Below are 13885 nucleotides of genomic sequence, written 5' to 3'. Positions count from 1 at the left end.
CCATATAGTCCATTAGTATATCAATGAATGGCGTCTCTGTTTTGTCTTCAACAGGGGCATTCCTGGAAAGAAGTGTGGAAACATCATTGTTAAGGCAGAAGAGATGGGAAACTGCAGGGTGAGTAGTGATGGCAGGGGATATGGAGGGAAAGGGATTTTTGGGCTGCATCCCATTCCAAAAAAACTGACTGCCCTTGTTAACTCCCCAAACCATACAGTGGCTTGCAAAAGTATTCACCCCCCTTGGCATTTTTCCTATTTTGTTGCCTTACAACCTGGAATTAAAATGGATTTTTGGGGGGTTCGTATCATTTGATTTACACAACATGCCTACCACTTTGAAGATGCAAAATATTTTTTCTTGTGAAACAAACAAGAAATATAACAAAAAAACTGAAAACTTGAGTGTGCATAACTATTCACCCCCCCAAAGTCAATACTTTGTAGAGCCACCTTTTGCAGCAATTACAGCTGCAAGTCTCTTGGGGTATGTCTCTATAAGCTTGGCACATCTAGCCACTGGGATTGTTGCCCATTCTTCAAGGCAAAACTGCTCCAGCTCCTTCAATTTGGATGGGGTCCGTTGGTGTACAGCAATCTTTAAGTCATACCACAGATTCTCAGTTGGATTGAGGTCTGGGCTTTGACTAGGCCATTCCAAGACATTTAAACGTTTCCCCTTAAACCATTCGAATGTTGCTTGAGCAGTATGCTTAGGGTCATTGTCCTGCTGGAAGGTGAACCTCCGTCCCAGTCTCAAATCTCTGGAAGACTGAAACAGGTTTCTCCTCAAGAATTTCCCTGTATTTAGTGCAATCCATCATTCCTTCAATTCTGACCAGTTTTCCAGTCCCTGCCGATGAAAAACATCCCCACAGCATGATGCTGCCACCACCATGCTTCACTGTGGGGATGGTGTTCTCGGGGTGATGAGAGGTGTTGGGTTTGGTGTTGGGTTTGTGCCAGACATAGTGTTTTTCTTGATGGCCAAAAAGCTCAATTTTAGTCTCATCTGTCCAGATTACCTTCTTCCATATGTTTGGGGAGTCTCCCACATACCTTTTTGTTGGCTGATTTTTTCCTTAAAGCAATGGCTTTTTCTGGCTACTCTTCTGTAAGCCCAGCTTTGTGGAGTGTACGGCTTAAAGTGGTCCTATGGACAGATACTCCAATCTCCGCTGTGGAGCTTTGCAGCTCCTTCAGGGTTATCTTTGGTCTCTTTGTTTCCTCTCTGATTAATGCCCTCCTTGCCTGTTCCGGGATTTTTGGTGGGCGGCCCTCTCTTGGCAGGTTTGTTGTGGTGAAATATTCTTTCCATTTTTTAATAATGCATTTAATGGTGCTCTGTGGGATGCTCAAAGTTTCGGATATTTTTTTATAACCCAACCCTGATCGGTACTTCTCCACAACTTTGTCCCTGACCTGTTTGGAAAGCTCCGTGCTGCTTGCTTGGTGGTGCCCCTTGCTTAGTGGTGTTGCAGACTCTGGGGCCTTTCAGAACAGGTGTATATATACTGAGATCATGTGACAGATCATGTGACACTTAGATTGCATGCAGGTGGACTTTATTTAACTAATTATGTGACTTCTGAAGGTAATTGGTTGCACCAGCTCCTGTATAGGGGCTTCATAGCAAAGGGAGTGAATACATATGCACGCACCGGTTTACCATATTTTTTTAAACAAGTTACTTTTTCCATTTCACTTCACCAATTTAAACTATTTTGTGTGTGTCCATTACATTACATCCAAATAAAAATCAATTTAAATTACAGGTTGTAATGCAACAAAATAGGAAAAACACCAAGGGGGATGAATACTTTTGCAAGGCACTGTACATCATACCCACATAACAACATCAATCAATAAACACTTCGCCATGGCATATACATTAAATTATATTGTTATGGATTTACTATCATAGGATATTACTCTCACCTTGATGCTGAGTAGAGTTGCCCTGAGCTGTGTCCTGTAATGTTACTGTTGACTGATCTGCATTAATGTCTGCATCTACTATCAGAAGTCTCTCACCAGTATCCGCAGTGAATACTGAGCTGTGCTGTCAGTTTCATCAGTCTCGATTAGAGGTCGACCGATTATGATTTTTCAACGCCGATACCAATACCATTTGTTGGAGGACCAAAAATAGCCGATACCGATTAATAGGCCGATCTTTTTTTTTAATTGATTTATTTGTAATAATGACAATTACAACAATACTGAATGAACACTTATTTTAACTTAATATAATACATCAATAAAATCAATTTAGCCTCAAATAAATAATGAAACATGTTCAATTTGGTTTAAATAATGCAAAAACAAAGTGTTGGAGAAGAAAGTAAAAGTGCAATACGCCATGTAAAAAAGCTAACGTTTAAGTTCCTTGCTCAGAACATGAGAACATATGAAAGCTGGTGGTTCCTTTGAACATGAGTCTTCAATATTCCCAGGTAAGAAGTTTTAGGTTGTAGTTATTATAGGAATTATAGGACTATTTCTCTCTATACCATTTGTATTTCATATACCTTTGACTATTGGATGTTCTTATAGGCACTTTAGTATTGCCAGTGTAACAGTATAGCTTCCGTACCTCTCCTCGCTCCTACCTGGGCTGGAACCAGGAACACATCGACAACAGCCACCCTCGAAGCAGCGTTACCCATGTAGAGCAAGGGGAACAACCACTCCCAAGTCTCAGCGCGAGTGACGTTTGAAACGCTATTAGTGCGCACCCGCTAACTAGCTAGCCATTTCACATGGGTTACACCAGCCTAATCTCGGGGGTTGATAGGCTTGAAGTCATAAACAGCACAATGCTTGAAGAATTGCGAAGAGCTGCTGGCAAAATGCACGAAGGTGCTGTTTGAATGAATGCTTATGAGCCTGCTGCTGCCTACCATCGCTCAGTCAGACTGCTCTATCAAATCATAGACTTAATTATAACATAATAACACACAGAAATACGAGCCATTAATTGGTCATTAATATGGTCGAATTCGGAAACGATCATTTCGAAAACGAAACGTTTATTATTTCAGTGAAATACGGAACCGTTCAGTATTTTATCTTACGGATGGCATCCCTAAGTCTAAATATTCCTGTTACATTGTACAACCTTCAATGTTATGTCATAATTATGTACAATTCTGGCAAATTAATTACGGCCTTTAAAGAAAGGCATTGATTTTTATGGTTAGGTACATTGGTGCAACGACAGTGCTTTTTTCGCAAATGCGCTTGTTAAATCATCACCCGTTTGTCGAAATAGACTGTGATTCGATGAGAAATTAACAGGCACCGCATCGATTATATGCAACGCAGGACACGTTAGATAAACTAGTAATATCATCAACCATGTGTAGTTAACTAGTGATTATGTTTAGATTGATAGTATTTTATAAGATAAGTTTAATGCTAGCTAGCAACTTACCTTGGCTTCTTGCTGCCCTCGCGTAACAGGTAGTCAGCCTGCCATGCAGGCTCCTCGTGGAGTGCAATGTAAGGCAGGTGGTTAGAGCATTGGACTAGTGACCGGAAGGTTGCAAAAACGAATCCCTAAATCCCCCCTGAACAAGGCAGTTAACCCCCGTTCCTAGGCCGTCATTGAAAATAAGAATTTGTTCTTAATCTTACTTGCCTAGTTAAATAAAGGTGTAAAAATTAAATAAAAAAATAATAATAGGCAAATCGGTGGCCAAAAATACTGTTATTATTATGAAAACTTGAAATCGGCCCTAATTAATCGGCCATTCCGATTAATCGGTCGACCTCTAGTCTCAATGTCTCTCTCTGTTACTGTAGGAGTCAGTGATGATGCAGTTCTGTGGGAATAAACTGGACAAGAAAGATTTCTTCGGCAAGTCAGACCCTTTCCTCGTCTTCTACCGCAGCAATGAAGACGGCACGTGAGTATACTTTACCTACCCCTTCTTCAGATCCTCTCCTCCATTCAATTCCATTCATCAGTCCCGCGATCTGAGGGAAATTAGATTCCATTGAATTCCTTTAGGTAAACAACCTTGCCTCTCTTTGTTGGTTTGTGTGTGTGTATGCTCTCTCTCATCAACACAGGTCAGATAAGTAGGTCTACTCAATCAATCAATCAAATTTATTTGTAATGCCCTTCTTACATCAGCTGATGTCACAAAGTGCTGTACAGAAACCCAGCCTAAAACCCCAAACAGCAAGCAATGCAGGTGTAGATGCACGGTGGCTAGGAAAAACTCCCTAGAAAGGCCAGAACATAGGAAGAAACCTAGAGGGGAACCAGGCTATGAGGGGTGGCCAGTCCTCTTCTGGCTGTGCTGGGTGGAGATTATAAGAGAACATGGCCAAGATGTTCAAATGTTTATAGATGACCAGCAGGATCAAATAATAATAATCACAGTGGTTGTCGAGGGTGCAACAGGTCAGCACCTCATGAGTAAATGTCAGTCGGCTTTTCATAGCCGATCATTCAGAGTATCTCTACCGCTCCTGCTGTCTCTAGAGAGTTGAAAACAGCAGGTCTGGGACAGGTAGCACGTCCGGTGAACAGGTCAGGGATCCATAGCCGCAGGCAGATCAGTTGAAACTGGAGCAGCAGCACGGGCAGGTGGACTGGGGACAGCAAGGAGTCATCAGGCCAGGTAGTCCTGATGCATGGTCCTAGGGCTCAGGTCCTCCGAGAGAGAGAAAGAGAGAGAGAAAGAGAGAGAGAATTAGAGAGAGCATACTTAAATTCACACAGGAGAAATACTCCAGATATAACAGACTGACCCTAGCCCACCCGACACATAAACTACTGCAGCGTAAATACTGGAGGCTGAGGCTTTATCCTCTGAGGCGAGGCTTAATCACACACACACACACACACACACACACACACACACACACACACACACACACACACACACACACACACACACACACACACACACACACACACACACACACACACACACACGTTACAGCCGGCAGAGCAGAGAGGACATGACCTAGAGGGAGCAGTGGTTGGAGGGAAAGCTCCCTATTGCCCCCCTGACCTCTCTGTACAGGGGTCAATCCTCTCTCTCTCGCTCTCACTCTTTCTCACTATCAGTTAATGGAAGGTGAAGCTCTCTGAACTCATATTCCACACTGCACTATATTCACTTTAAAACCATTTACTTTTGCAGCGAATGATGATTATACTGAGAATTCCTCAGTTGATGGTAATTGCTCTTAGAACTGAAACAGATATTTTTTTGTGCCGGTTATCATGATGACATTTGAAATGTTTTTTATCGCTTGATATTTTGGCAAAGTATGGAAAAAAGGAATCAATGTCTTAGAGATTTGTATCACTAAATGAGTGCAATTTATCTTCTTGGGGGGGAAGAAAGATCTGCGGGAGCTGAGAGTCAAAGAGAGACGTTTAAACTTGAGAAGATAGTTTGTCTCGCTAACTATAACTTTGCATAGAGAGAGAGAGAGAGAGAGAGAGAGAGAGAGAGAGAGAGAGAGAGAGAGAGAGAGAGAGAGAGAGAGAGAGAGAGAGAGAGAGAGAGAGAGAGAGAGAGAGAGAGAGAGAGAGAGAGAGAGAGAGAGAGAGAGAGAGAGAGAGAGAGAGAGAGAGAGAGAGAGAGAGAGAGAGAGAGAGAGAGAGAGAGAGAGAGAGAGAGAGAGAGAGAGAGACAGACATAGAGACGAACAGTGAAAGGAATATTGTCCAGTGATTATTGATCCATTGATAAGTGTATGGCTTGTCTTGTCGCTGTGTTTCTCCAGGTTCACAATCTGCCATAAGACAGAGGTGGTGAAGAACACACTTAACCCAGTGTGGCAGGCCTTCAAGATACCTGTCAGAGCACTTTGCAATGGAGACTACGACAGGTCAGTGTGTGTGTGTCTACGTGTGTGTCTGTGCGCATGTGTGTGTAATGTGGTCAGCAAGATTAAACTGGCATTAACTGTTTTGCTGAAGTGTGTGAGGGCCATGGTGATAATCATTTTTTTTACAATTTGAGTGCTTTGTAAAAATGATTTTGTAACAGGATCTAATCTGCAAGAGGAGAAAATATTTTTTTGATGGACTTTATAAGAATCACCATGCATGCATGGAATTCCTTGGTTGCTAAGTTGGTTGTGAACCTATTAAATGCATACGGAAGCTATTATAATGAACTCCAAAGGAGAAATTAATGCTTGGTCTGCTTATGAATAGCCTTCCTCTCTGCAATCATCTTTCTCCCTCAGTGGAGTAGTCTATTCACATGCCTGACTGACAGACAGGTGTCATCCCCTCACTCAAATGTAATGGCCCTTAAATCCAGGGTGTAAGAAGCGCTGCAATAGTTTTTCACCCCCAAGTTTGAAATTCCCAGTGTGTGTGTGCATGTGTGCGTAATGTAAAGGACAATGTGTGTGTGTGTGTCACTCTGCAATCCCATTTTAGGGATTGTGTTTGTATTCATCTCCAGTTGTCAGCGGGCTTGTTTGCCAGTGATAAGGCACAAAGCCCCAGATGGATGGTCTGAGCTAGTCAGGCTGCATTGATTGGAACAGAGCTGGGCCCTGGCTCTGTCTGAGTTGTTAGGAGGTTAGTTAGAGAGAGCTCATTGTTATCAGTGTGTGGGGAGCCAAGGAAGCACGCGAATGAGCGCTTATACACACACACACACACATACATATACATTGATTTACGCACACACACACAGCGAGAGTGCGAGTCTCTGGGGGTCTGGGATGAGAGATAAGGGAGAGGCAGGACGAGAGCCACGAGAGAACGCTCACAATGGAGAGCTGTGTCCCCCTGCTGATAGTACCACCGCTGATGGGCCCTTGTTAGAGACACACACACTCTCACACACACACACATACACACTTTCTCCCGCCACCTCGGGGACTACAGAAGGAGCAGCAAACCCATTGTCTGGTCCTGTCAACTCATCGCTCCTGTTGTGTCCTCAGAGCATCTTTAGGTTGCGCTTCAACACAGTAATTGTTTTCCAGTGAGGTAGTTAATGAAGTTCACTGCTGTTAGTATGAGCGGTCATCCCCCGTGCTGTCCTCCTCTATAGTAGATGTGCATCCCAAATGGGTGCCATTTGGGTCGCAGTGCAGGACTCCCTCCCTCAGGACTCAGGGGCGGTGTTCTGGTAGATTATTGTAGGGCTGGATGGCTTTATCTCCTTTATCTAGTCAGCTTAGATGAATGGTGATGGGCTCATCCTTCACTCCATTTAGTAGGAGGCTGAGCAGAGCCTGTGTGTGTGTGTGTGTGTGTGTGTGTGTGTGTGTGTGTGTGTGTGTGTGTGTGTGTGTGTGTGTGTGTGTGTGTGTGGTGTGTGTGTGTGTGTGTGTGTGTGTGTGTGTGTGTGTGTGTGTGTGTGTGTCTTTGTGCTCTGACAATGCCGGAGTGTGCTCTTATCATCATACCCCCTTACGAACCCCTTCGGGAAACTCATTAACCTGTGACTTCTCACCCGGTGGTAATCTAGAACTAACGATTACCTTTTCATCTAAGCATCTGTTCATTATTTTCTTTTTTCTCATCTGAAAAGAGAGGTGAAATTGAGACAGGTGAAATTGGTGCTCGGTGAAATACGCATAGCCACAGTCAACTACTTATCTCTTGGCTCTGGTGAAGGGAAATGGCCACTTGTCAGGGGAAAACGATTCTTCAGTTTGAGGGGATTGGATGATGGTGGAAGAGCACTGCTTTTCTCTCTCTAACGTTCGCTATTTTGGAAACTAATATAGACATGATATAGATTACTATAAACGATCCTCCTTCAGAATAGTATACATTTGAACTTGAAACTTGTTTGGTGGGAATGTACAATGCCATGATCATAGATTCTGCTGATAATTGTCCTGTTAAACTGAATAAATCTGTTTCTAATATATACATTTTTGTTCACCCTACTAGAACGATCAAGATAGAATGCTACGACTGGGAAAGAGATGGAAGGTAATTTAATTTGAGTCTTAATTGAAAAGCACCTTCATTAGCGTGATGTAATCACTGCGTTATCTAAATTAGGATACTTTAACTAATCCTAATCTATATTTCTAGAAGGTAAGGAAGCTGGAGGGGATGCTGATTCATTCAACACACATTGACATGTTGTTGTTGAAGTGGGGGAATTGGATTGGCCCATGAATATAGAGGCAGGGCCAAGGGCGGAGCAGCAGTAGAAGAAACACCAACTTGATATGAGTGTCATCATTTCATATTATGGGTTTAGTGGGCAAAGTTATTGCACTGGGGTATTACTTTACGGTATGCTCTCACTCCCTTTGTCTCGTTGCCTCTTTATACCCGTCGGCGTTATGTCAATTGTTACCAGACCTCTCTTTGCTTGCAGGTAGAGGGGTTACACTTTGTTTCCGAATTCATTTTATTTTAAGGAAGTGCATTGAATATACAGTGCCATGAAAAAGTATTTGACCCCTTTCTGATTTTCTCTACTTTTGCATATATTTGACACTGAAAGTGGTAGGATCTTCAACCAAAATCTAATATAAGATAAAGGGAACCTGAGCAAACAAATAACACACAATAACATACTTATTTCATTTATTTAATAAACAAAGTTGTACAACACCCAATGTCCCTGTGTGAAAAAGTAATCGTCCCCTTACACTTGTTAGGTTCTAAATTTGAGTAAATAAGTCACGGACACTGAAGAAGCTTAACCGTGTCTCCTCCTTATCGCTAAACATTGCATCATTATTGCTGAGCAGGGAGCTAAGTGACATGATCCTTCAACGGTTTCTCCCCTTATCAGTACTGCCACATGCGATCGTGTTCCCTGCACTCAGCCCCTCCCAAGCTTCATTGTGGCACCCCTTATGTCGCTTTTGTAACTAATGTTCCTATACTTCTGAGTATAACAATGTTCAAAGTTTACCCCAGAATCCAACACACTTAATAACTGGTTGTGTCACCTTTAGCTGCTTGTTGATCAGTCGTTGTGGAGAATTTTGTCATCCAAGAAGTTACTTTTGAACCATCTGTCCGTAGAACATTCTTCCAAGAGTCTTGCTGATCCTCCAGGTGCTTTTTGGCAAACTTGAGTAAACTTTTTGGACGACACGGGTCCCATTATGCCTGGCGAAAACCAAACACTGCATTTCACTGTAAGAACCTCTTACCAATGGTCTAGCATGGTGGTGGTAGTGTGATGGTTTGGGGATTCTTTGCTGCCTCAGGACCTGGACGACTTGCCTTAATAGAAGGAACCATGAATTCTGCTCTGTATCAGAGAATTCTACAGGAGAATGTCAGGCCATCTGTCTGTGAGCTGAAGCGCAGCACGGTCATGCAGCAAGACAATGATCCAAAACACACAATCAAGTCTACATGAAAATGGCTAAAAAAGCAACCCATTTTGAAGTTTTGGAATGGCCGAGTCAAAGTCCAGACCTAATCCCAATTGAGATGTTGTGACAGGACTTGAAACGAGCAGTTCATGCTTGAAAACCCACATATGTCGCTGAGTTAAATTAGTTCTGCATGCAAAAGTGGGCCAGAATTCCTCCACAGCGATATGAGAAACTGATCAGTCACTACAGGAAACATTTAGTTGCAATCACTGCATCTAAAGGTGGCACAACCAGTTATTGAGTGTAAAGGGCAATTACTTTTTCACACAGGGGAATTGAGTGTTGCATAACTTTGTTTATTGTTAACTCAGGTTCTAATATCAGGTTTTCGTTGAAGAACTGATAACATTCAGTATCAAAACTAGAGAAAATCAGAAAGGGGCCAAATACTTTTTCCCACCCTCAAGTGGCTGTATGACAAACACAAGTGAAATCTCTGCTTAATCACTCTCAAATAATTATTAAATGTCTATCTATCTCACTCTTTATTGCTTTAAGATTTCATTAATAATAACTGATCTCAACTGATCTCATTCCATCCACTAGACTATTATAATACTTTGCAATACACTTCTTCATAGGCACGTCGATCGGGCTTATGCCACTAACAGTGGTGCTTTGTGGGCTGTGTCTTTGAAATGCTATGATTTTACTAATGATTGTTTTGTGCGTTGTGTCCTTAGCCATGACTTCATAGGAGAGTTCAGTACCAGCTACAGAGAGCTATCCAGAGGCCAGTCCCAGTTCAATGTGTATGAGGTAAGTGTGTGTTGTGTGTGTGTGTGTGTGTGTGTGTGTGTGTGTGTGTGTGTGTGTGTGTGTGTGTGTGTGTGTGTGTGTGTGTGTGTGTGTGTGTGTGTGTGTGTGTGTGTGTGTGTGTGTGTGTGTGGTTGTGTGTGTCTACATGTGTGCGTCTACATGTGTGCATGAGTCATGTTTACGTATGTATGTGTACTTGGTGGAATGCAATATTATGTATCTGTATACTTTTAACACCCACACAGAAGCACATTTAGTAAATCTCCTCTGGAGCGATTCTTCATGGCATTTCTCCTGGAATTTCATTCACGGAGTTTGACGTAAAGTGAGGGAGTTTTGATGGATGGCCAGCCTCCACACTCCGTCTCTTAAGATAGAACTGAACAGTTGTTCATTAAAAACAATATTCTGAGTGGGAAGCACACAGGGGGACCCGTATTTTAAGCAGCTGGTGTTTGTCTAATGAGAGAAAGAAGACACACAGCCACACCGTGATTGTGTGCTGTCATCCAAGATTCTGGGACATGGGAATCTATCATCATTTCCCAAGTCACAGCTCTTGGCTTCCACCCATATTCTCTGGTTCGTTTTTTCCCTCCACAGTAAATTGTACAATTTAGGAGAGGAGGTTCTACATCACTAGTGTGTGTGTGTGTGTGCGTGTGTGTGTGTGTGTGTGTGTGTGTGTGTGTGTGTGTGTGTGTGTGTGCGTGTGCGTGTGTGTGCCTTCCCCTAACCATCCGTCCATTTGTCATCACCCAATGCCCAGCATGGGGCCCGATCTCTGTTGTACACATTGCCCCTTCACACAAACAAACACAAACACTGCTTATGGGTGTCCATCGTGCCCGATGATCACCATCTTCCCTTTTACTTGTGAAACACGCCGCTTGTGAGCAGCTCCTGTCTCCCTGGTCCTCTCTGTCAATCTGTTGACTTGATGTGACATCTACTCTTGCCGGAGCAGTTACTGAACACAACACAAGGGAAACCAACTGTTACTGTGTGTGTGTGTGTGTGTGTCTGTGCTATGTGTGCGTGCGAGTGTGTGCGTTTATGGGGGGGATGGGCACGTTAATATACATTTTATTTTACAAGCCAGATGCAATAAAGCCGATGCAATAAAACAGCTAGCCTCACCTTCAAAGGCAAATGTGCCCTCCTGACTTATTCCCTCCAATCTCCACCAAGGATGCAGGGGGTTAGAAATCTAGTGTAAATTGGGCAGCTTCCCAAATAACACCCTCTTCCCTTATAGTGCACTATAGTGCACACTATGGGCCCAGGCAATAATAGAGTGCCATTTAGGACTTATCGGATGTTTTCTTCTTATCGGATGCCTCCTGACCTCCACTCGGTTTAATTTAACACCTTAAAGCTCAGATTAAAATACTGTGTGCTGCACTTGAGAGAGATGTGTATATCACTGCGTTATAATCAAACTCCATGTTTGAATGATTCTGCTGTTCTCTCCACAGGTTATAAATCCGAAGAAGAAAGGAAAAAAGAAAAAATACCTAAACTCTGGAACGGTAAGCCACAACAGACACTGTCCGTCCGTTCTTTTTATCTTGTTTATGTTGATTTGAGCTTGGTTTAGTCATTGTCTTTATTGTAAAGCCCGTTCCATCCTGCCATCCTTGTATCAATATTGTCTCCAGGTAACTCTGCTCTCATTCCTGGTGGATATAGAAGTCACCTTCCTCGACTACATCAAAGGAGGGTGAGTGACACTGCAATCTCTCTCTTCAGTGTGAATGCAGACGGAGTGAAAGAACCTCTCACTCCTGCATTCCCTCGTTTATTCATATAGAAAAGAAAGAGAAAGACAGAAGTTGAGAGAAAAGAGAGAGATTGACAGGTGTGCAGATGTGAAGTCCGGTGGAGGGGGATGTGAGGAGAGTGAACTGTATGTGTGTTCATTCCGGCCCTCTAGTCCATGGCTGAATGGGTGATGGTGGCTGAGTGTGTGCAGTGGTGCGTAGCGGAATGCTCGCCCACACACACTTTCTGACTTTCATAAGACTCACAGCGGAAGGCTAGTCAGGCTTGCACTCCAGAGCATGGGTCGAACGGTGAAGCAAGAGGAGAGGGAAAGGTGTAGAGAGACCGAGATGGAGAGAGTCAGAAAATCAGAGAGACAGAAAGAGAGGGAGAGAAAGAGAGTGAGAGAGGTCTGTGAAGAAACCAGAGACACAGAATGGCCATTTTGACACTTCTCATCTAAAGGTCATGGATCATGTGTAGTATTGTACAACAAGGGTGGGTAGGGAGGGTAGCAGAATAACATGTGGTGCATTGACCCTTACACAGTCAGAGCTCTCTCAGTATTTCGTTGAGCGTTTCCATTGTCAATGGCAGTCAGAGGAGGAGAGGGGAGTTTTTGTTCAATCAAGCACAACATCTCATTGATATGGAGCTCTTTCCTCTCGGCATGTAGTCCTATACAGTCTGACATGTAGGAAGTTGGTCCTGTTTTGAGCTGTCGCCTGAGGGTGAGCTGAGGGGTAATCATCACTTACACTGACCCTCCTACGTATATAGTTCAGGAAGTGTAGTCATGTGCTGTATGTGAATCTATCCTCAGGTTACTGCTGTGAATGTGTTCTCAGTCAACATAAATTGTAAAATACATGTTAATGAATATATAAATAACTAGGGCCGGGACAATACCAGTATCACGATACTTGTTTGTGTGGTGGCAAGGAAACAAAATATGAAGAAAATTTGACTTCTTTAGGAAAACGGCCCTAATGTTGGAAACAAACATCATTGTGTTGTCATCCAGAGTCACATTTATTTATTTTCACATTTATTTATTATAGCACACAATATTTGGCACACAGGAGGTGTTTAAAGGACCAAAGAGTTTGGTCTGCTTCGTGTAAAAAATGTTGCCATGGAAAAAGTATTGCAATACTGGTAAATTGTCCCAGCCCTATAAATAACAGTGAATGTCTTCACAGCCCCAGTCAATGAGACAGCTGATGTATCTACATGTATATAGAGGTGGGAGGTCTCTCCTCCCATCATATATGAGTAATACAGGACAAGCCAGAGGCTGAGGTCACTGACCTTTCCATGCGAGATCTACATTTATGGCTTATGGTAGAGAAATTAACATTAAATTATCTGGACCAGTTCCTGGTAAACATTCCTGCAGTGCCCTCAAAACTTGAGATATCTGTGGCATTTTAGTGTCATTTTATTGTCCCCAGCACAAGGTGCACCTGTGTAATGATCATGCTGTTTAATCAACTTCTTGATATGCCACACCTGTCAGGTGGATGGATTATCTTGATGTAAATGCTCACTAATTTGAGAGAAATAAGCTTTTTTATGTGTGTGGAAAATTTTAGGGCTCATTTATTTCAGCTCATGAAACATGAGCACTTTGCATGTTGTGTTTATATTTTTGTGACTGATTTGGTCTTATGTAGCAACATTTGAAATTGTGTTTTTACATTCAATAAAAGTAGAGACTCAGAGCTAGAAAATGATATACCATGCACTACAATGGAGTGATTTGAAAGTTGATAAACCCCACTTCTGATTTGAAAGTTGATAAACCCCAATTTTGAGGAAATGGCCCTTTTCTTTGTCTACACCCATTTAGCATAATTCACATCCTCTTAAGCCTTAGCCCCACCCATCTCTTTAAGGATTCACATGTGAGATCATGTGCTAAACAGAGATAATAAGGTAGTGTAGTAAACAACCAAAGTGGTGAAAGTAGTAGCCTGCAATAAGGAAAAACTCAAAGTAAAAA

At 42.6% G+C, this 13885-nt stretch overlaps 1 protein-coding gene across 3 annotated transcripts in view; it reads left to right on the top strand.

Moving 5' to 3' along the window:
• The window catches only part of LOC106609114 (copine-8), a 129970-nt gene that overhangs the window by 93177 nt on the left and 22908 nt on the right, over positions 1 to 13885 (top strand). For 2 of the 3 annotated variants that reach the window (XM_014207548.3, XM_014207545.3), the window contains exons 7-13: positions 55 to 118; positions 3808 to 3911; positions 5755 to 5859; positions 7898 to 7939; positions 10041 to 10116; positions 11595 to 11648; positions 11778 to 11839. In XM_014207548.3, coding sequence (XP_014063023.1) covers positions 55 to 118; positions 3808 to 3911; positions 5755 to 5859; positions 7898 to 7939; positions 10041 to 10116; positions 11595 to 11648; positions 11778 to 11839 — 507 coding nt within the window. The other variant, XM_082977607.1, reaches the window with a different exon arrangement.

The sequence above is a fragment of the Salmo salar genome, chromosome 07 (genome assembly GCF_965601325.2).
Source record: "Salmo salar chromosome 07, fSalSal1, whole genome shotgun sequence".
Lineage (NCBI taxonomy): Eukaryota > Metazoa > Chordata > Actinopteri > Salmoniformes > Salmonidae > Salmo > Salmo salar.
The sequence above is the reverse complement of the archived record's forward strand: the minus strand, read 5'-3'. Positions and strand labels throughout refer to the sequence as shown.